The sequence below is a fragment of the Danio aesculapii genome, chromosome 13 (assembly GCF_903798145.1).
Source record: "Danio aesculapii chromosome 13, fDanAes4.1, whole genome shotgun sequence".
Classification (NCBI taxonomy): Eukaryota; Metazoa; Chordata; class Actinopteri; order Cypriniformes; family Danionidae; genus Danio; species Danio aesculapii.
This window is the reverse complement of record NC_079447.1, coordinates 26,072,107-26,095,806: the sequence shown is the minus strand read 5'-3', so window position 1 is coordinate 26,095,806 and position 23,700 is coordinate 26,072,107. Positions and strand designations below refer to the sequence as shown.

General features: G+C 34.6%; 1 protein-coding gene across 1 annotated transcript in view; it reads right to left on the bottom strand.

Moving 5' to 3' along the window:
- Positions 1-2,977: 2,977 nt before the first annotated feature.
- The window catches only part of ccdc85a (coiled-coil domain containing 85A), a 40,105-nt gene continuing 19,382 nt past the window's right edge, over positions 2,978-23,700 (bottom strand). The window contains exons 3-4 of the mRNA XM_056471587.1: positions 6,729-6,786; positions 2,978-4,118 (exon numbers count right to left, since the gene is read on the bottom strand). Coding sequence (XP_056327562.1) covers positions 4,103-4,118; positions 6,729-6,786 — 74 coding nt within the window. The 3' untranslated portion in view covers positions 2,978-4,102. The remainder of the gene's footprint in view (positions 4,119-6,728; positions 6,787-23,700) is intronic.

Genomic DNA, 23,700 nt, shown 5'->3' with positions numbered 1-23,700 from the left:
AATAGGGGCTCTTTAAATTAGGGTCATTTGCAAACAACAAACATCAACATCATCAAACATCAACAAAAAATATTGTATGTTAAATACTATACTTACCTCATCATTTTAATCAAAACAAGATCATCAATATTCTATCATCATTTACTCAAAAGCATTAAGCACTGGGTTCCACCAGAACAAATGAACTTCTATAATATTTTTATTTGTTAGTTTGTTTTTTAGTTGTATAAATTTTTCCAGTGTGAGAGTGTTCTTTTTTTGTAATACCAACATTCTCCAAAATATCTTCTTTTTTGCTCAGTAGTGTGAAAAAGAACTTATTCAAAATGTAAATGGTGAGTAACTTTTTCATGTTTGTGTAAATTATCCCTTTAAAACATACTTCAGAATAAATCATTTTGTGTTTAATAGGTAAGCTATTATGAAAACTGATGACAAACTGATTTAGAAAGACACGAGGATGAGTAAATGATGACAGAATATTTTCCCATCCAAGTTATATCCAAATCAAATTTATATTAACCTATCGTGTTCGGTTCAAATCTGACCGATTTACAAGTTTAAACATGTGTTTTACATCTGATTGCTTCAAAGCTTTACGGTATCCTTCATACTAAGCATTTGAACAAATAAAAGCTATGATATCTTTCGTTGAATTCCTGGTCAAAAGTGACCGCCAGAGGAACTATATTCATCCATCAGGCTGAAAACATCCCCATATACTGACCACCACCCCAACTCACTCACTCACTATTTGTATTTTCACTGTAGTTATTTTATGTCTAACTCTATAAATTCATGTTAAACACTTTGAGACACAGTTCACAGTTAAAGAAAGTTGAATAAAAACTTAGTGTTGTCAAATGATTTGTGTGTGCTAATTTAAGAGCAGGTTAAAACAGACCAGTCAATTTTGACCAGGAACAGTAAAGTAAGGGAAGGCAGGTAAACATGACAGGAGAGTTTACTGCAAACCGCATACTGCAATGTTAATAAAAAGTCGAAATAAGAAGAATTTTTTTACATAAAGGAGACTTTATTGTCTTTTACATACATCTCTTAGAATAATATTTATAGCTTCAATAATACCAGTACGTCAAAAATAATAATCATAGTTATCATATGTAAAAAACTAAGCCTTAAACTACTCTTTACTTTTTAAAAACATAAAAGTTTTATATATTAATATCTGTTCTTTTTCATAATCTTCAACAAAAATAAAGTCAAATAAAAATCACAGGTTAATCATAATGAGCTTATCAAGTAGCTTTTGCCATTTTTAATACTGAAGGTTACATTTAGTGAGGGAACAAAGAAAAACGATGAAGTCCTTCCAAATGAAACGCAGCAATACAGGTGTATGTGGTTTGTACTGTTTAGTGTAATACCTGGTCAGAAGAGAGGCATGATAGTCTATGTAGTCCAGTGGGATGACAAGTCTCTCAGAAATGATCCAAAAACAAAATGTAAGGACAAGTCTTGCTTATTCAACTGAGATCAAGCAAGCCACAGGGCCACCATTCCTTTGGAATCCACAGACAAACAGAGAGAAAAAAAATCCCATTTTATTGGTGAACCATAAAATGGGTTTGGCAATTTCACAAAGCATTGAAATGGTCAGGATATGTGAAGCTTTGCGATCATGAGAACTTGACACAATGAAAAGTCTAAAGCGTCTGACTACACAAGTCTCAATGCAGCAGCAGTTTCTATGTGCTTCTTTCACATCACGCAACACTGCATCTACTCAAAGATCAGCAATGTTATATTGAGAGACAGGAGGGGTGTTTTAAGACACCTCCTGCTTTGACTTGACTTTAGTAACTATAGATAGTTAACTGTTTAACTACCGAACTTTACACATAGTCAACATAGTAAATAAACTGTCTTCACATAGGTCTTGATGAAAGCCAGGCAGTGATCCATACGACATAATGTCAATACCATTCAAATTTCAGCTAAAATTTGAAACTCGTGAGCAACAGTATTGCTCTTTATCTTAAGACAGCTTAAGAAATGCCCTTGTTGTTGGGAGGCATAAGACCAGTTTGGTAATAGATGTCTGGCTATGTGTGCAAACATTTGGCACACTGCAATCTTTTATTTTGTTGATCGCTGTTTTTGTCAGTTTGCTCTTTAGTAAAAAATATTGAAACATCTTTAAAGATGAACTGTTTATAGGAATTGTTCTGCCAAAATTTCAAGCTAGCTCACCATTTGTCATCAAATTGTTCCAATAGAAGTTATTTTAAAGAATTATTGTAAGCAGACAGTTGAGAGTACTTCCATAGTAATACTATGGAAGCCAAAAGCCAATGCATAAAAATCTGAGTAGGGTAAACTTCTTTCCGATAAGAAAAAATGTGCACAAGCCACAATGGAAACACATTTACTGAATAAATTTCACGTGATTTTGTTTTGACAGATCATATAATAACAATAAGAGCTTTTTCTGTCTGTAATGGGATGGCTTTAATGGACAAACCAGCAGACTGACGACAACAAACATTTGAAATGCCATATGTTTTTAGTTAATTGTAGCTTTATAAACTATAAGTTAATCATGATCTAACTTAATGTTATAAGTTACGCAAGCTGTTTTGTCAGTTTAATATACAGTACTATTAGTTCCAAGGACTCATAAGGTTTGATTCAGCTTAAAAAAGTAAGGCAACCAGTACTTTTTTACAGCATAGCTTCTCCTATTGCAGCAAATTCCATTTTTCTTTTTAATATTTGATAAATATTTGTGATATTTATCAGGATGTGATTATTTGGTTCGATTGATTCCTAGGATAGAAACAATGGTTTAATCCAAATTTTTATAAAATAAGAAATAAAAATAACCTGATTCAATAAGGAAATGTAACTATTTTACATATTGTCAGAAAAGTGGCTAATTTGTATGATTTGATAGAATTTCATTGTTTTTTTAAACTTACATTTTATTTGAGAGATCTAAAAAGTACAAATGAGTATGCAAAATATACTAAAAAGTACAAATGAGATCATACAATGAATATGAATTAGCCACTAAATCAAAAGGTTACAAATTGCAGTGAGATTGTTTTGGATATTCCAATTTTCCACATACATTTAATTCCCCTATTTGAATGGAAACATATAATTTGCTTACAAAAATTCTTCAAAATATCTTATTTTGTGTTTAACTGAAGAAAGAAAGTCATTCAGATTTGGAACAAATCGATGATATATGAATAGTGAGTGTCCATTTTAGGTGTAAATCTCTTAAATTACAATGCCTTACAACTTACTATAGGGTTTATTGTAATCTAATTTGTTGTTCAATCTGAACATCTTTATTAGATTTTGTAAATATAGTAAATTGAGATGTTTCAGGTAGTCTATGTCAGTGTTTCTCAACCACGTTCCTGGAGGACCACCAACACTACATGTTTTGGATGTCCCCTTTGTCTGTTACACCCATTACAGGTCTTTCAGTCACTGCTAATGAGCTGATGATCTGAATGAGGTGTGAATGGTTAAGGAGACATGGAAAATGTGCAGAGCTGGTGGTCCTCCAGGAATGTGGTGGAGAAACCCTTCTCTATGTAATTGTATGCTTGTTTATTTTAAGGATGTTTAGGTTTGGTTTTTTTGTATTTTTTCCTTTTACCAAAAAACAGTAAAAAATTATGACTTTTTTTGCAGTGGGGACTGATTGTACAGTATATGTTTTGTGGCAACTGTAAACAAAATGGGTATTAGCCTCTCAGTCCTGTTTCAACCTTTTTTTTGTTTTGTCTGCTTTCATTCAAAGGAGGTAGGTCTATTTTGTTGGCAAAAGAGAGATGATTTAATCTCCCATCCTTTTGGCAATCGTGTTCCAGCTTTTGAAATCAGAAGGAATCCCCCCTCCAGGCCTGGGTTTGTGCAGGGCTGTAAGTTGTTTTAGGGACCAGCAGGATCCAGCGTGTTGATGGAGGGTGAAGAGAGACACTGGCTGCTGCTAGAAGTTCTTGTCTTTCAATCACACTTTTCCATCTTCGCCTTACATTTCTGTCAGTGCAAGTCATATGAAAGCAACGGGGATCCTCTTTCAGGGCCACAGTCCCACCGCTGGATCCGGTCAAGGCATTGGTCAGGAGGTATCAAAACTATGGCAGGAAAAATAAGCAGTGGATTAGAATGAAAAACAATGTTTGCATTATGTTCACATATTTGGATTTGAAGATTCTTTCACTGTACTGCAGATTTATTTATGGAAGTATTCAAGCTGGGGCGCAAAAGTGAGTGCTAAGGAGCCTGTGGAAAATATTTGGAGAAAATCTTTAAAAATATCTAGAATATGTATAAGAAGGAAATAAATTAGGTTAAAAGGTACTTACTAGTCTAAAATATTCATTAAGATAAACTAATATTTAATCAAAACATTCATTCATTCATTTGTTTTCTTTTCGGCTAAATGCCTTTATTAATCTGGGGTCGCCACAGCAGAATGAACTGCCAACTTATCCAGCATATGTTTTACGCAGCGGATGCCCTTCCCATATCTGGGAAATAGTCAAAACAAATTACAAAAAAAATTGAGTAAAAAACAAAATAACCAAATAATTAAAATAATAAATTATTTTATTAAAAAAATTTAAATGAAGAAATTATCCAAAAAGATCAAATAAATATAAAAATAATTACAAATAAAAAATATAAAACAGAAATAGAAATTAAATACAAATAGAAATTACAATGCTATAATAATAATACTAATACTATACTATAATAATAATAATAATAATATTAATAGGTGGGCATTTTAAATAATTTTTGTTGACAAAAATAGTTAAAATATCTTTGCTTTCACAGTATAAGTTGGTTTTTAAACAAGAAACTAAAAGATTTTTGGTATATTAATTAATTAGATGTGTTAAACAGAGACAGTAAAGTATCAAAGACCCAATATGAGATGCATCGGGCAAATAAAAAACTCCTAGGCCCTCATCAATAATTTAAAAAATGCCAAATACTGGCCAAGTTATCAGTCCTGGGAATATTTTGGTCAATCACTATTAGCAAGTAGTGTTTTAGTATGCATGCATGTTTTTATATGTGTGTGGAAACTAGTGTGCACTCAGCAAAATGAAGAGGGCAAACCGTTCTAATGCTTTCCTGCAGGTTGAATTATTCTGGCATTAAATCTGCTGCATCATTAAATATTAACTTCTCTGCTAGTTTCTGTTAGATGGAGCAGAGCAGAGGTCAGTTACGCCTCAGACCTTCCGGAAAACAGCCAGTGAAACCGCTTCATGCTGACCTTAAAAGTTTGGAGGCAGTCAGATTGCAGTGTTTTTAAAAACTTTTTTCTTAAATTTTACAAGTGTGTGTGTGTGTATGCCTGTCTTATTATTCCAGTTATTATTAGTCCATGTTATTATATTATTCCAGTCTTCTGTGTCACATGACTAATTATATGCTGATTTTGGTGTGCAGATTGGGTAATCTTTTTATATATTTTGTAAAAAGTATTATGGAAAACAGATTAAATAATACATTTGCATTATACAACAACATTTTTAATGACATTGATAGAAAGTCAAAATTTCTTTTTCAAGTTTCATTCATTAGAAACCATATAAAAATGTTTTGTGTACATTGTGAATACCTTTACTGTAACTAGAGATTACTTTAATCGCCGCTTTATTTTGTCCTGGTCAAATAAATAAATCCAATTTGCCAAAAATAAAAATAAATCACTATGAATAGTATAGTGTACACTACCTGACAAAGGTCTTGTCGAAGTTTTAGGAACAACAAATAACGACTAGTTGATCATTTGGTATCAGACGTGGCTTATATAAAAGGCAAAGACTTATACTGTAGATTACCAAAATAAAATATGATCATGCCTCGATTTTTAATTATTTAATTAGGACAGTAAGGTCTGACTTTGCTTAGACAAAAATCTTGTCTCTTAACAGAAATAATGTACAGTATATAACGTCATTGAGCAGTGGAAAAAGAATTAATGTTCTGTATGACTCCCATGAGCTTGGAGGACTGCATCCATACATCTCTGCAATCACTTAAATAACTTATTAATAAAGTTATCTGGAATGGCAAAGAAAGCGTTCTTGCAGGACTCACAAAATTCATCAAGATTCTTAGGAATTATCTTCAATGCTTCCTTCATCGTACAGCAGACATGCTCAATAATGTTCATGTCTGGTGACTGGGCCAGCCAATCCTGGAGTGCCTTGACCTTTTTTGCTTTCAGGAACTTTGATGTGGCGGCTGAAGTATGAGAAGGAACGCTCTCCTGCTGAAGAATTTGCCATGTAATGGGCAGCACAAATGTCTTGATACAGTACCTCAGGCTGTTGATGTTGCCATCCACTCTGCAGATCTCTCGCATGCCCCCACACTGAATGTAACCCCAAATCGTGATTTTTCCTTCACCAAACTGGACTGATTTCTGTGAGAATCTTGGGTCCTTGCATGTTCCAGTAGGTCTTCTGCAGTATTTGTGATGATTGGGATGCAGTTCAACAGATAATTCATCAGAATAATCAACCTTCTGCCACTTTTCCAAATGATCAACTAGAAGTGAAGTTATTATTTGTTGCTCTTACAACTGGGATCAACGACAAGACTTTTGTCATGTAGTGTAAATTAGAAAAACGTGAAGTTTATATTTAAGTATGTGAATCCTATTTTCAGTTGCTTCATGCATAAATAACATGCATGCTGTACACTAGAGAAGTGGGGCTTACCTGTCCCAAAGCTTGACACTTCTACAGGCGCTGGTGCAACAGCCAGCTGATATCAGAGCTGCAGAGAAAAACAACACATTGAGTACTTTTTTAGGCAATCCATTTACTATTGATCTTTAAATGTGCTATTATCAAAATAACAGCTCATTTAATAACAGTACACAAATGCGTGTTTTTCCAGGCTACACTGAGTTCCTCAGAAAAATAGTGGGCTGACTCACTGATTTAGAGATCATTGTAATTATGCACTTGTTTGTAGACTGGCTAATTCACCCCAGGCACTGTTTTACTCAGCTTTTTTGTGTAAATGGCAAGAAGAAACAACCTATAATTTTCTGCAATATCTTGTATTTTCATTAGTTCTGTTTGATTAAATTGGCAGCACCCAGATATTTATTGTAAAAGGAAAAAAAGTAAATGACTCAAATATGGCAAAAGGTTGCAGTTCTGAATAATAAGCAAGGCTGATTATAACAGTGAAGATAGGTCTGTAAACAAATCATTCTTTTGAATCAGATCCTTTGATAAACCATTTGAACCATTTCACAAATAACAGGTGTTCATGATTTGTAAATGAATCAGACTGAAACATACATTCACCGTTTTGCTCATATAGTGGGTAGTGAGCCACAATGAGACAAAGACAGCACACCACACACCAACAGCTTTTCAGTCAGAGTGCTGAATGTAAACACCCCAGCGGGCACCTTGATGTCAAAACAATATCAAAAAACTCATCAAAACTGCAATTAGATTTAATAGCAACTGATTACCTTGATGTAAAACGACATCAGATTGACATGTGTCTTCAAAATCATGTCAAATATCTTTTTTTGACACCAATTTTAGATTTCAGTTTGATGTCGTTTTGATATTAAGGTACTGACATGCATTGTAGAGACTGTAAATTAGTCATTTGAAATTTAAGCTTTCAGATAAATAACACTTTTATTACTTTTGTGTCATTATTTTGGTAGTCAAAAGGGCATCAATGTGTGAATGTCAAGTAGACGTTAAGGTTTTGACATCATACAGATTTGCATTTTGATGTATTTTTTAGGGGTATCACAACCATCAAGTGAAATGCATCAAGTCAAATTCAAACATGTGTTTGAAGTCTCGCATAACTTTCTGAGATGATAACAAACATGGTGGATGATTAAAGAAATGTGAATAATTAAATGAATGAATGATTAAATTAATGAACACACATTTGTGCTGTTGCTACATCTCTGCTGTTAAAATCTATTTCACTGCACTTCACCACAATTGTGTTTGTTCTGCTTCTGTCATCTGTCTTGCTTTCTGATTGTATATTGTTTAGTTTCACATGATAATTTCTGCCTTGTATGTACATTTGTCCTCAATATTTACAATTCATGATCGGAGTGCCTTCGATATTCTTTCAACAGATTAAGTCAATCTTAACCACACATTTAAGTGACTCTTAACAGCGCTGTGGTGATAACTCAGAGAATATTTGCGGTCGAAAGTACAATTACTCACAAAATGACACCCCAAAAACAGTTCTGTCTGGTTCTTGAATCTGATTGGCTGATAGTCGTGCGATATTCTGCAATATTAGAACTCGTACAGCCTCTGTATTACTCCACCCACATAGAGTGACAGCAGATCAATAGACTCAATACAGTTTACAAATATTGCTTCTTTTGGGCAACGTAATGTACTGTAACGTAATGTAACATAATGTATTTTTTATAAATATTTTAAATATTTATAATTTCTGAGATACAGATATATATATATATATATATATATATATATATATATATATATATATATATATATATATATATATATATATATATATATATATATATATATATATATATAGCAGAAAAGGAACACACAAGGGCAAATTTATGCTGCCTTCGAAATTCGATCAGAGGAAAGTATAGTATCTCCAGAGATAGGAAGTGAAGAAGAATTTAAATTCAGACATGCCTTGATGCCTCTGAAGTGAGCATTTTAGAGCTTTCAGACACAGCCTTTGTGACCCCTGCTTTATATTGTCTTTTTTTAGCTTTTATTATTAAGAACAGCAACAAAGGTTAGTGGGAACTGTACTACAACACCACAAAATTAATCCTGAATTACTAGCATTGACATTGAATTATTGAATGCTTTGATGCTCCTATAGTTTCTTTCGATCAGTTGGCCAAGGATGTTTGTTTGTTGCCTAGAGATATTGATTTAGTATTGATGCTGCGGTTCCAGGAACAGGTATTCTACCAAAGCCCAAGTCTACCATCGATCCACCCACTTGTTTAAATAGTCAATGTGGATAAAAAAAAATCTGATTAATGCACACAACTAAACATATAGCAAAGTTAACTTGAGTATGTGATTGACAGTAAACTTCCTTTCAGAAATAAATATAGGTGTGAAATATATGCATGTCAATAAGGAATGTTTACAATGCATTGACAATTATTATTTACCAAATGATGAATAAGACATGAGTTCCTTTTAAAAATATTCCTTTAATGTTTTCATTTTACTGTATACCGTGCTCAGCATAAATAAGTACACCCCATTTTGAAAATTAATATTTTTATCCATTTGTCAGTGAACATAAGTAATATATTTGGGTGCATTTGAAAAAAAAAACAAATATATTAAACGAATATATTTATTAGTTGACTAATCTTTTAGTCATCTAACATATTTAGAAACAGAAAGATAAAACAAAACAAAACTTAAAATATTTTTCAAGTATGATTCAGGTAATCAAAATTCGTTGCTTACATATTTTTAATCATATTAAGTTATTAATATTGATGTCCATGAAAAGGTTTTGATTGAACGCTTTACCAGTCCCAGTTATCTTCAATCAGCTGACCAAGGCTGTTTGTTTAATTGTCTAAGATATTGATTTAATATTGATGCAGAGGTTACAGAAGAATCAACCCTCTTGTTTAAATAGTCACTTTGGATTACATAGGGAGCTGAATGCAAAAAAGTAAATGCATTGCTGTAATAATATATGTTGAGTAAGTGGTTAATAGTCAACTATTTTTCAGAAATAAATAAGGATGTGAAATATAAATGTCATTGTATTGTTATTGTTCTGCTGTTTACAAGCAGACCTTCACTGACCAAGCTTAAGAAGCAAGGGGTAGAGAAAGGCATGAGAGAGATAGAGAGAAAAGCCTGCTGTAATGTGTGTTACGTACAGTGTGATTGCAGCAGCGGGAGGTGTGACCCTGAGTGTCTGCTGATGAAAAGTACCTTCTGTCTAAGTCAAGTGTCACTTCGGCAGCGACACTCTCCGTCATTCATGTGCTCGCTCATACACACACGTGCTCACACACACACTGACACACAGAAACACACAACTTACTGTACACACAAAGCCTCACGGTACATTAAAGTATCCTTATTCAGATAAAGACTTCACGCATTGAAATAGGTTGAGAGCTGCTTCAGAGCCAAACCAAAAAGCAATTTGTTTCTCTATTGATTATCCTTGCTGAAGGCTTATTACAGTAATACGTCACTATAAAGCCCAGGAAACATGCGTCCCGTGAGATATCATCTGCAAGAAAGTCACATTCATCCATCCATCCATCTATATACAGCGATGGGTAGATTATCTAGAAATTGTAGTCTGATACAGATTACAAATCCCTTGAAACATTTATGAAAACTCTCGTTAGTAATGTAATCTAGGTAAATGTACTGGCAGTTTATTACAAGCTTTATGTACCGTAATATAAAACAATTTTAAAACTATTAAAAATGTTCATAAAAGTCACTTCTTTCCAAAGTTTTCAAGGTTTAATGTTGTTGGAGGATAGTCAAGGTCTCATCATGCAATTCAAAAGCATAAATAAATGGGGGGGTTGGGGGGGATAAAAAATACAGAAAACTGCAAATTTATGGATATTTTTTGCAGTGAATGTTTTACTTTTAGATCACTCCCAATTTCTGTACTCTATTAATACAAAAAAAGAAAAAAGAAACAAACACTTGAAAATTAAATATACATACATGCATATATTACAATACACATTAATATATATATATATATATATATATATATATATATATATATATATATATATATATATATATATATATATATATATATATATATATATATTATATATTTTGTTTACTTGCATGTCATTGTGAATATTTTATGAATATATATATATATATATATATATATATATATATATATATATATATATATATATATATATATATATATATATATATATATATATATATATATATATATATATATAATTATTTTCCTCTTTATATGAACTATTATATTTTGAAGGGTAGATTAAATTTAGATTGTCTGGTATTATTTTGGGAATGAAAGCGAATACCTGCATCATTTGATCAAACATTAACAAAGTGACAAACAATACGTTTTGTTGTTGTTGTTGTTGCAGAAAATTGAAAAGTAAAGAATGAATCCTAATGAAATAATTAAATGTCCATTTGTTTAAATATAAAACCATGTGATGTAACCATTATGTTTTAAATCAATGTTTAATCAAACATTTGAGTTTGTACATGTTTGGCTAAAATTTCGGTTAAAATTGCATACAGTAGCATTTTTACAGTGTTTATTACAGTTTTTCTCAGTCGCTTTAGTACATTTCTCAGATCAGAATTGAAATTTTGCAAAACAGTATTCTGGAGGGGTGTTCTGAAATATGTATATGTTTTTTGCTGTTTGTACTGTAATTTGTTGACAGATCATGTCACTGTGATACAGAAAGGAAAAGCACTGTATAGCACAAAGACAAAACAAAACAAAAGTAGAAATGTGAACATAGGAATCTCCTATGAGATGCACCTTCATAAATTTACCAATTGTAGACAAATTTAGAACAAAATGTCTAACGGAATGTATAGAAAACTGCATTATAACAAAATATTAAGACAACTTGTTCAGCCCTTTTTGCATGTTAAGACTTATGTTATAAACAAGCGATTAAATGTTGTGAGGGTGAGACTATTCAACAGAGACCAAAATAATGAGTTTTGATCAACATGAAATAAGCAATTGATAATGTAGGAAAGAGCAGAGAACTGCATATAATCATTTGCATGGATGTACAAAAGCATTTGCAATTTGTTCAAAGGAATGAGAAACTGCTTTTCTGATGTGCACAAGTGATGTGAAGATTTAACCTGATCTCACAAGGAAACGTAGGTATTTTACGTTTTGTCAGTTTAGTGGCTAATTCGTACGAGTTCAGTCATACGAAAATGTACGATTTTAAAAAGGAGGCGTGGCACCTAACACCACCCCTAACCCCCATCATCATTGGGTGATGAGCAAATCGTACTAAATTGTATGAATTAGATCCTACGAATTCATACGAATTAGCCACTAAATCAAAAACTTACGAATTGCCATGAGATTGCGTTGGAAGATTGAACAGGTAGTTTTGAGAATTTCAATTCTGATCTGAGAAATGGACCAAAGTGACTGAGAAAAACCGTAATACATTGTTCCTTCATTATTGTGTTCTCTATGGTAGTTATGTGCTGTAAACTCACTTTAAAATGGTGTATTTCATTTCCTCTTTTCTTTTTTTTCTTTTTTGCTGGGAAGCCATAACCATAACTATAAACATTAAATCATTTCCAAGCTTGCAGTAAGAATCGATAAGCATAATCAAACAAGAAGCTACCATTGATTCAAAAACACAGCTTTCAGTTTAATTTAATATTATAGACCTTTAATGTGATCATCTAGAACATTGAGGCCTGAAATAAGTATGTATTTAGGAACAAAGTGAGAATGTAGATTATTTTACAGCAGAACGATGATTTTATGCGCATAATTATGTTTAAACATAGTACTGCTACTCAAAAGCCTTTATGTGATGAAAACACCTGATCTATTTAAAGCCTAATAGTTTCGCAGAGCTCCATCGGTGTATAGTAATTACATTATAACGGTGTGGAAGGGAGTAAAACAACAGTGCAGGAGATGAATGAAGGTGCTTACACCTCTGACCCGCTTCTGTACATGTTGCATTTGTCAATATCTTTAATAAACACCCCTGAGTTCAAACTGTCTCTGCCTTCTGCAGCTTCAAATGGCTGCAATAAATTCCACACTCACAAACACATAAAGCCTCCCTGCCCTGAGAGAGATACACACAAATACTGCTAGTAAGTACAGATGTTTTACTTGGCGCAAATGTTATTTGTCAATAAAAAATATTATGTCTATAATAACAGAAGTATAGCTTGAAGCTGTGAAAGGTTTTAGGAAGAAATTCCTTAAAACATGAAAGCATACACTTGAGTTTAATGGGTTTGGAGTAGAAACTCCTCCTTAGGCAGCAATGAGTTTTATTGACAGAACTGCCTTTTTAGCTTGTTTGTGACCCTGTTCCACAATTAAGGCATTGGGACGTAAACAAACTAAAATGTGTTCTTGTGGACGGTGGTTGTTTATGAACTACATTTGCATTTTGCTTTTCAAGAAAGCAAAAAAAAGTTTTTATAGTAGGTTAGCTTAAAGGCTTAGATTCTGCATAAATTAAGTGCCTCACAAAATATCCTTTACACTTGTGTTTTATTATCTACATGAGAAAAACATCTACAGTATATGAAAATACTGTAAAGCATCGACTGACCTTTTTTCTCTCTGAGCTGATATGCTTTGTTGTCACAAACGAGCCAAAAATTATATTCTTCTGAAGTCCTCTATAAAGTGAAAGAGGCTATATTGAATTTCTAGAAAATCATACATTTTTCTAACTGCCATTCTGTGCATGGAAACCCTTTGGTGTTGAGAATGAAAGTGCAATTGCAGAGGAAGACAAACTGATATGGTAAAACCGATGCCATCAATCCTGGTCATGTCACTGATATTCTGGCATTAGGCGGTAGACCAATCACAACAGATCTAATCAACAAGAGAAGAGTAGACTCTCTGAAAGGCTGTGTTTAGAGAGATCAGATCATTATATGGACTATTTCAGACACTGTCAGAAATTACGATGCAATGCATATTAAGAAGAAATTAAAGTTTGTTTATTGGTTTGTTTACCTTTTATGCATACATGTAAACGTGTAAAAGATCTACAAAACTAAAAGAACATTTAAAATGGTAATAGAGGCATGCTACAGACAGACAGTGAGATAGACAGACGGACGGACGGACGGACAGACAGACAGACAGACAGACAGACAGACAGACAGACAGACAGACAGACAGATATATAGATAGATAGATAGATAGATAGATAGATAGATAGATAGATAGATAGATAGATAGATAGATAGATAGATAGATAGATAGATAGATAGATAGATAGATAGATAGATAGATAGATAGATAGATAGATAGATAGATAGATAGATAGATAGATAGAAGAGAACCTTTATTTGGTAATTTATTAATAACTCAACCAGTTGGGTTAAATATTTGGTGCTTTTTGTGTTATTTTTATCCTTTATTGAGTTATTTATTTAATAACTCAACCAGCTGGGTTAAGATTTTTGAATTTCAACAGTCAACTGATTTAACTGACACAGAACAGCTGTATTAATATACCTAATGCTTTTATAAAGTTTATTTAAGCTCTTACACAATAATGTTGTTGTTTTTTTTATCAAATTACCTCTCTGTGTTGTGTTTTTTTATATCTGTTTTACCAGCACCCTTAATTATTGATGATACAAACGAGCGCTTCATAGCTGATCTATATTAAATAGATAAAAACGCTTAAGTGTCTGCCATAATTATAAAATGAATTTGTAGTACTAGTAATAGTAGCAATAGTAACCCCAGAATGGAAAAAAATAACATTTCATCAAAATAAGCCAAGGCTTTGGGTTAAATTATATAACCCAATGCATTGGGTTAAAATAAGCCATAGTTGGGAAGGTGCTATAATAACCTTTAGTTGATTTATATGTTGGGGTATTTTTAACCCAACTATTTTAACTGGATGGATGGATGGATGGATGGATGGATGGATGGATGGATGGATGGATGGATGGATGGATAGATAGATAGATAGATAGATAGATAGATAGATAGATAGATAGATAGATAGATAGATAGATAGATAGATAGATAGATAGATAGATAGATAGATAGATAGTTGAAGTTTTTTTGCAGATATATTAACATGAAAAACTGAAATATCACATGATCTTAAGTATTCAGATTCTTTGTTCATTATTTAGTAGATGCACCCTTTTGATCTAATACAGCCATGAGTCTTTTTAGGAAACATGCAACAAGTTTTCAACACCTGGATTTGGGGATCCTCTGCCATTTCTCCTTGTAGATCCTCAGGTTGGATGGCAAACATTGGTGGACCGCCATTTTTAGGTCTCTCTAGAGTTGCTCAATTGGGTTTAAATCAGGGCTCTGGCTGGGCCATTCAAGAACATTCACATGCTTTGTGTAAAGCATGTAATATTTCAGTTCGTTTTGTAATAAATCTGCTAAAGATGTCAACAATTCTGTTTTTCTATCAACATAGGGTGCGGTGTGTACATTAATGAGAGAAAAAAATGAACTTAAATGATTTTAGCAAATGGCTGCAATATAACAAAGAGTGAAAATTTAAGGGGGTCTGAATATTTTCCGTACCCACTGTAGATAGATAGATGTTGGAACATTATTCTTAGTCCCGTATAATACAATTTGAAAGGTCTAAATAAAATAAAAAACATAAAATAGAGGAAATTGTTAAATGTTGGATTTTTACAGTGCAATTCTTTTTATTTTGATTATGTATATCCTGCAGAAATAGTTTGAAATCACATATTTGTCATATGCCTTGGAGTACCACCATGGCCAAAACTAAAAAAGGGATAGTTAAGTAGTCTGTGCTGAATTAGCTGCAGTATATTGTAGAGAGATAAAGCACAATCCAGAGGAATAAGAGGAATTTCAATACAATGGCTCCTTGTGAGCGCAGTAATCAGCAGTGCGGTGTTGTTCTGAGAATGTATTGAAAGTGTCTGAGCAGCACTGCAGTAGAATCTTCATTAACATGTAAGGAGCAGGTGTGATCCAGCAGGAGATACAGACTGGACAGTCATACTCCCTTACTCAGGCTCTGTGTGCCCTATGAGTGCATCGTTGTACATGCATGGTGATGAGCAGAAAAGAGGCTGATATTGTCATCTTCCTCTGCAAACAACCCATTTCTTTAGCTGTTCCTTCCTCCTGTTTTCTCCCCTTGTCTCTGCTGTAATCAGTCAGTACTGGGCTTCCCTGCCGCCCTTCACAAGGTCAGTGGCTGGGCCTCTCATTAAACAATCCCATCAGCCTTCTCTCTAAGTCTCTCATCATCTGCGCTAGTTCACACTGCTGTCTGACCCTTTGGTTTAAAATGAGGGAGGAATGAATATTCCTGTGAGAAACACAGCACCAAGCACAAATCAATACCTCTCAGTCTCTTAAAAAGAACAAGGGGACATACAGGTACTTGCTTGAATTTCAGGCTGATCTGTAAACTGTGTTTTCTATCATCTGATATTCCAAAGCGACTTGTAAAATACAATTAATATCATGGAAGGAAAACTTGTGTAAAGCTTGCACACATTTAGATAGGTGTGAAATCTAAGTGACCTCCTTGATCCCATGTCATTATTATATATTTTGTGTGCGTGTGTATCATCCAAAAAATCATATAAGTTCATATAATTTAGCCAACAAGTAAAAGCTTTGCCATGAGGCATGTGTATTTTGCTGGCATTTCCCATATATCACCAGTTTTAGTTTCACTTTAACTAAATATACGCTCACAGGCCACTTTATTAGGTACACCTTACTAGTACCGGGTTAGATTCAACAAGGTTCTGGAAATATTCCTTAGAGATTTGTGTCCATATTGACATGATAGCTACACGCAGTTGCTGCATATTTCTCCGCTGCACCTCCATTATGGGAATCTTCTGTTCCAGCACATCCCAAATGTGCTCTATTGGATTGAGATCTGGTGACTGTGGAGGTTATTTGAGTACAGTGAACTCATCGTCATGTTTAAGAAACCAGTCTGAAATGATTCACGCTTTATGACATGGCGTGTTATCCTGGTGGAAGTTGCCATCAGAAGATGGGTACACTGTGGTCATAAAGACATGGACATGGTCAGCAACAATACTCAGGTAGGCTGTGGCATTAACACAATGCTTAATTGGTGCTATTGTGCCCAAAGTGTGCCAAGAAAATATTACCCACACCATTACACCATCACCACCAGCCTGAACTATTGATACAAGGTGGGATAGATCCATGCTTTTATGTTGTTGACGCCAAATTCTGACCCTACCATCGGAATGTCACAGCAGAAATCGAGACTCATCAGATCAGGCAATATTTTTCCAATCATCTATTGTCCAATTTTGGTGAGCCTGTGTGAATTGTAGCCTCAGTTTCCTGTTCGTAGCAGACAGAAGTGGCACCCGGTGTAATCTTCTGCTTCTGCATACCTTGGTTGTAAAGAGTTAACTGTACAGTTGTCTTCAGCTTGAACCAGTCTGGCCATTTTCCTCTGACCTCTGTGCGTGATGGTTGTGCGTGAAACTCCCAGTAGATCAGCAGTTTCTAAACTTCTTTAGTCTGCGATGCGACTACTGCAAACAAGCAATATCGATGCTGAAACAATATATTGTGCAGCCCTATAGTCTAAATAAATGAACATGATAAAAATGTCAGTCTGAACAAGGAATGCTTTCATAATAAAACACAATTTTAAAACCAAAAATCCACTAGTTTAAATAACGTCTTATTCTCTCTGCTGCCAAAGTGAAGACTAACCATTTTAGGTCAGTGAATGGAAGCTGAGCGGTGTCAGAAAAGATAAAGTAGCCTTGTGAGTCAATAAGCATACAGGAACAATATGTTTCGCATCAGTCCATTGGACCTTTGGCCTGTTTGTTGGTGGTTGAATGGAGAGATGATAAAACGGAAGTGAAAAGAGGAGCGACTGCCTTTGATGTCCTCAGAAGAGACAAGCTATTCTGTTGTTCAAAGAACTCACGCACACTCAAGAGAACACCACTGTCATCATTACCAAATATGGAAAAGACTTTTCGTAGAGACCATACATCAATTACAACACGAAAGCTCAAAGAATACATGTGAAATTTTCACACACACAGATTTCTGCATATTATGGGCTGTATTGTTATCCTACAGAGAAACTGATTCAAAAAATAGCCCAAGGTGACTTTCAGAACAAGTGTATCAATATATTTAGGGCTGTCTCTTGAATCTGTAGGGCCCATGGCTAAATTTCATGGATGAAGGATGACAAAACCAATACAACACTTAGGATTCACTTATTTTTACTTGTTTGATGTGCAGATAATTGATTCAGATAATTGATGCATCAGTTACTGTATTGCACTGCAGTGCTTATGGCTACAGCTATAGCTGAGTACAGTATTAAAGCTGAATGTTGTAAAAGCTGTATTCTGCATACTGGTGTTTAGAGTCACTGTTATGGAGGAAAACGCTCAACACACGTTAGGAGTTTTAGGAGTTTTTAAGTATTTGTTGCCTCATTAAAAACAAACTTTAAAATATACAGTTATATATGCAGTTAAACAGACCTTATGACTTTTTGGGGTGGTGCTGAATACATTTATAATCTGTTTTTCCCAAACTCCATAGTCATGCGTTCCTTAAAGTCCCCAAGAAATCAAAACTAACCATATGATTTTGTTAGCTCACATTGCTAGTTTTGTGGTGAAAAATTAATCTTTGCATCTCATTAAGAAACACAAATTGTTTTCCCTTCAAATCTTTAATTGAAATCTGAAAATGCACTTCCTGTTTTTTTTTTTTGTTTTGTTTTTTACAGTTGAGTTGTCTGATTACATAAATCTTAGGAATTGGTTATGCCTAACATATTTTACCACGCCGCTCCAACTGTCAGTTTTGACAGCAAACAGAAATGGTGAGCAGGAGGAGTTGTTAGGTTGTAATAACTCTCCCCAAACACTTTTCCCAAACTTTCTGAATGAAATGCCTACTTTACTACATCCATTCAGCTAGCAGTAGAAAAAATAAGCCACACCCACTGTTTTGTCATTTAATATTTTGTTTCTTTAGGAACTGCGTCACTATACGGAAAACAAAAACAAGGGTTACAGCTTCTGGTTCATGGGGACTTTAAAAGCATTGTCCAGTTTACAAAATAAGAGTTCCATATAAATAGGAAATGTAATAAGCTGTGTTATAGTAAAAATCCTAATTGTTCTAATTTCACTACAAAACATTATGGTCAAGCAAATACTGCTGGGGTGTGCATATTAATGTTACTAAGTGGAACATCACAGTCAGGGCTTTGTTTTAATTGGTCTGTTTTGGGTTTTTTTTAAGTTGAGAACGAGGAAACAATAGTGTTTAAGGCCTAAGGTGTGTCAATACCATGATCTATTCACCTATGCTTAGGTATATCCAGATTTTTATTCTATGACACCTTTAACACTTATACTACAGAGTCATTTTATGCCTAAAACCGGCTCTACACTCTCAGAAATAAAGGTACGCAAGCTGTCACTGGGGTAGTACCTTTTTAAAAGGTACACATTTGTACTTAAAGGGTCCATATTAATACCTCAAAAGTACATATTAGGGCCTAAAAATTTTAAGAGGAACACTTTTGTACTTTTTAGGTACTAATATGTACCCTTGAGGTATTAAATGGACCTTGTAGGTACGAATTTGTACCTTTTGAAAAGGTACCACCCCAGTGACAGCTCGCGTACCTTTATTTCTGAGAGTGTACAGTACAAAAATTATAGAGTGAAAATGGTCATTATGTATGTCTATTGGTGATTTATTGAAGCAATTTTTAATTGGGGGCTGCAAAAAAACACAATTTCAGAAAAAACCCAAAATATACTGTTCCACACTATTAAAATGTTCTTTACTGGCATCTGTGGTTCCATGAAGAACATCAATGGAAACTTTCAATTGCACAAAGCTAAAGTTTTTTAGATTATTAAAATGTTCTTCACATTACAAAAGAAAGTGTAACATAAAAAATTGGCAAAGCTATATCAGCCAGCAGATCCAGATCGGTTGTTCACTTAAGCTAAGCAGAGCTGAGTATGGTTAGTACCTGGATGGAAGACCACATGGGAAAACTTAGTTGCAGTTGGAAGTGGTGTTAGTGAGGCCAGAATGGGCCCCACAATAGTGATGTGGACAGTATACTGTTAGTGAGCATCGTCTCTTGGATGAGACGCTAAACCGAGGTTCTGGCTCTCTGTGGTCATTAAAAATCCCATGACACTGTTTGTAAAGAGTAGGGCTGTAACCCTGGTGTCCTGGCCAAATTCCCTCCATCGGCCCTTACCCATCATGGCCTCCCAATCATCCCTATTTACTTAATTGGCTCTATTAGTGTCTCTTCTTTCCACCTGCAGCTGAGGTGTGATAAGCACACTGGTCCTGTGGCTGCCATCGCAATATCCAGGTGAACGCTGCACACTTGCGGTGGTGTGGAGAGACCCCCTTGTACAACTGTAAAGCGCATTGGAAGTATGGCCACACATTAAATGTACTATATAAATTCACATTACATTACAATGTTTGCTAAAAACAAAAAACTACTCCCCAAAAATGTGTCTTTGCAGAATCTTTATTTTTAAAAGTTCAAAGGTAACACTTTGTAAAGAAGGATAATTTTTATGCCATTTGTAGGGAAATCGGTCAGTAGTTCAGAATCAGGATAAAGGAGAATATAAATATTAATGCTTTAAACGCTCTTAAGCAAAACATAATGGGAGGGGATTGACTTCAAAGTGAAAAGCTAATGAGAGGAGGAGGAATAGCCCATTGGCCTACTTAACAGAATGTTCTGGGAGAAAAGCCTGATCGCTATCCTTAAACGCACTGTGCTCCCTGCTGCCCTTACGAGGAATGAATGACAATGAGCCACAATTTCCCACCTCAGCCGGGATCCTCCGGCCATCCTATACTCCCCAATGGACAAGGTCAACCCTTAATGAGCTTCTTTGCAAATAAATCTGAAATCCAGACCTGGCTGACCTCATCAATTTCCTACAGGCAAAAGATGACTAGTTTTGTAAGCACATCTGCCCTCCATACTATGTTTGTGCCATCATGGTGTATGAAACAAAGGGAAGCCATCTAGAAAATCAGGTCAGTTAGAAGATTAAGTCACAATTGAAAAAAATGGGGAGCTCAAATCTTTTACACAGTGTACTTTCCCTTGGCGTAGATGAAACAATAACCACTATTAAGAGTGAGAACAATTTCTACGCTACACAGGAACACACTCTACTAACAAGCACATCTTCCCAGAGGAGATCCTTTTCTCATAGGTGAAAAATCCATTTTTATAGCCTAAGATTGCACTACATATGGCAAACCAAAGTATAAGTGGTGAAACACAAGTGTTAATAAGAAAACTGATGTATTTTCTGACATATACACACTCACACATTGATGGAGGGTGGGCTGCTCTACTGACCCAGCTTCTACAAGCAATTTCCCTGAAGCGTTCCCAGTGTTCATCCCAAAACACAGCAGCACTTCAGACTTTCCATAAATGCTATGTGCGTCCCCACAGAGCTTAAGCACATACTGTACTTAAAAAAAATGACACCTCAGATAACTGAAGACCCAAGACTCTCTGTAACTCAAGACCATCTGCACAGTCTAAAACACACAAGACGACTATGTTCTCCATATGTTCAAGTGCTTCATTTTCACAATGGCTTTTATGGTTATTCAGAGGCACTCTGAAATCAAACGGAAGCATTTCAACTTCTCAGGGCTTTTGTGGGAACAACATGAGAGTGTATTAGCCAATCTGGATAGAATGAATATTAAATGATTGTTCATCCTAAATTCTGTCATTATGTCATCAATCATTTCAGCTATGTTTTTTGTTTCAATTATAATAATTTTATCTATTCATATACACTCTAATAGCATTTTTTGGAGAGCTTGAAATTCTAACTTCTAAAAAAGTGTTTTAAAGATAAAGTTTTTAAAAACAATACCATTATCTCAGTGTGTAAACTCTAAAAATTTGATTTTGTTGCTGTCATGCACATTACATTTAGTCTAAGAGTATTTAAATGTACTATACTTGACAAACAAAACAACAAAGGTGGACTCAAATACATGCTCTTAAAAGGTTACTTATTTTAAATAATACCATAACCAATAAAAAAATAATAATAATAGTACTATTGGGTGTGATTTTAATCTAATTTAATGTATTCAATTATGGAAAATTAGTGTATTAATATTTACACTGTTTTTACACTGTTTATTTACACTGTGGAAGTATTGTAGTATTGTTTTTGCCTATCTTTTAAATTCATAATTCATCTTGTTTTCCATCCACTTCATATAAACCAAAGTATGTATTTTTTAACAAGTTTTCACATATAAATGCAGGTCCACAGTGTTTCTTTACATACTTCGTGTGGGCTTAATACAGATGTTGTAGTCATTTTCATTAGTCTATTTGAAACATCTAATTGGCAAATGCTGACAGACTGTAGGGTTTTCTTGGTTTGTTTGCTTATTCGTGTATGTAGGCATCTGTTGGAGCTTGTTTTTGCCTTGTTTTGGTAGTTTATTTCTTGAACATGCTGAATCAGTGCTTGGTGGATTGTGGAATGTTTGACAAGTGACACATAATGCAATCTGGCGATTCTCTGCATCTGTCAGTGTGATGTGAATTGGCCTTAAATGATGGCAGTACTTTTGTTTGTCTTTACGTATGTAAAACATCTTACCTGTGCGCATGGATTATGCAGAATATAATGAAGATGGGTTGTAGCATTTAATAGCTTGTGATTTCATCTTGGATGTTCTGGCATGCCTATAATTACTTAAAGATTTCAAGGTTGTGTGATTGACGTGTGATGCTAGAAGGATCTGTACAGATGACATCATGTCCTCCCTGTGACGACTGAGATTACACACATACACACAGTGTTGTCAATCCTATAAATAGCCACGAACTGCCTCAGAGAAATGAGAAGCATCTGAAATGAGATGTTTTCCAACTTCTTTCACAAGTGAAGCGTGCAAGATTTCTTAATATTGCTGAAATAAAATTCCTGTATGGCTCATTTCATCAGCTGGGATTTTTCAAAAAGTGGTGTTCTGGTCTCTAAACTCAATTTAGAGTTTTTTTTTTTGCACATGTTTTAGTTGATTTCAGCAAGTTTTTTAAGAAGACAGTGAATGAAAGGCCATTCAATTTAAAGTTGTATGTGTGGTTAAAGTGTACAACTACAAAACAGACAGTACTTGTTTGCTATTGTTGTGTCATAGGTCAAAGGACAGTAACACAATTGCAGGTGTATTACAGGAATGCTTTTAGTACACACTGCACAACTGCAGCCTTCAGTTGTCTACTGCTTTGTAACCATCATTAAACCTAACAAGGGAGTGATTTGAAAAGCATAGGTATAGTAGCAACTGGGTGTTAACTAGGGTGACCATACTTTTTGTTTATATTCCCCAAGGATTGTCCCATATTTTCACTCTATTTTTTAATCTTCATTCATTCATTTTCCTTCAGCTTAGTCTCTTTATTCAGCAGGGGTCGCCATAGCGGAATGAACTGCCAACTTCATTCATTCATTCATTTTCTTTTCGGCTTAGTCCCTTTATTAACCCGGGGTCACCACAGCGGAATGAACCGCCAACTTATCCAGCACATGTATTACGCAGTTGATGCAGCGGACGTAACCCATCTCTGGGAAACATCCATACACACACACTCATACACTACAGACAATTTAGCCTACCCAATTCACCTGTACTGCATGTCTTTGGACTGTGGGGGAAACCGAAGCAACATGCATACTCCACACAGATACGCCAACTGACCCAGCCAAGGCTCAAACCAGCGGCCTTCTTGCTGTGAGGCGACAGCACTACCTACTGCGCCACTGCGTCACCCAACTGCCAACTTGTCCAGCATATGTTTTA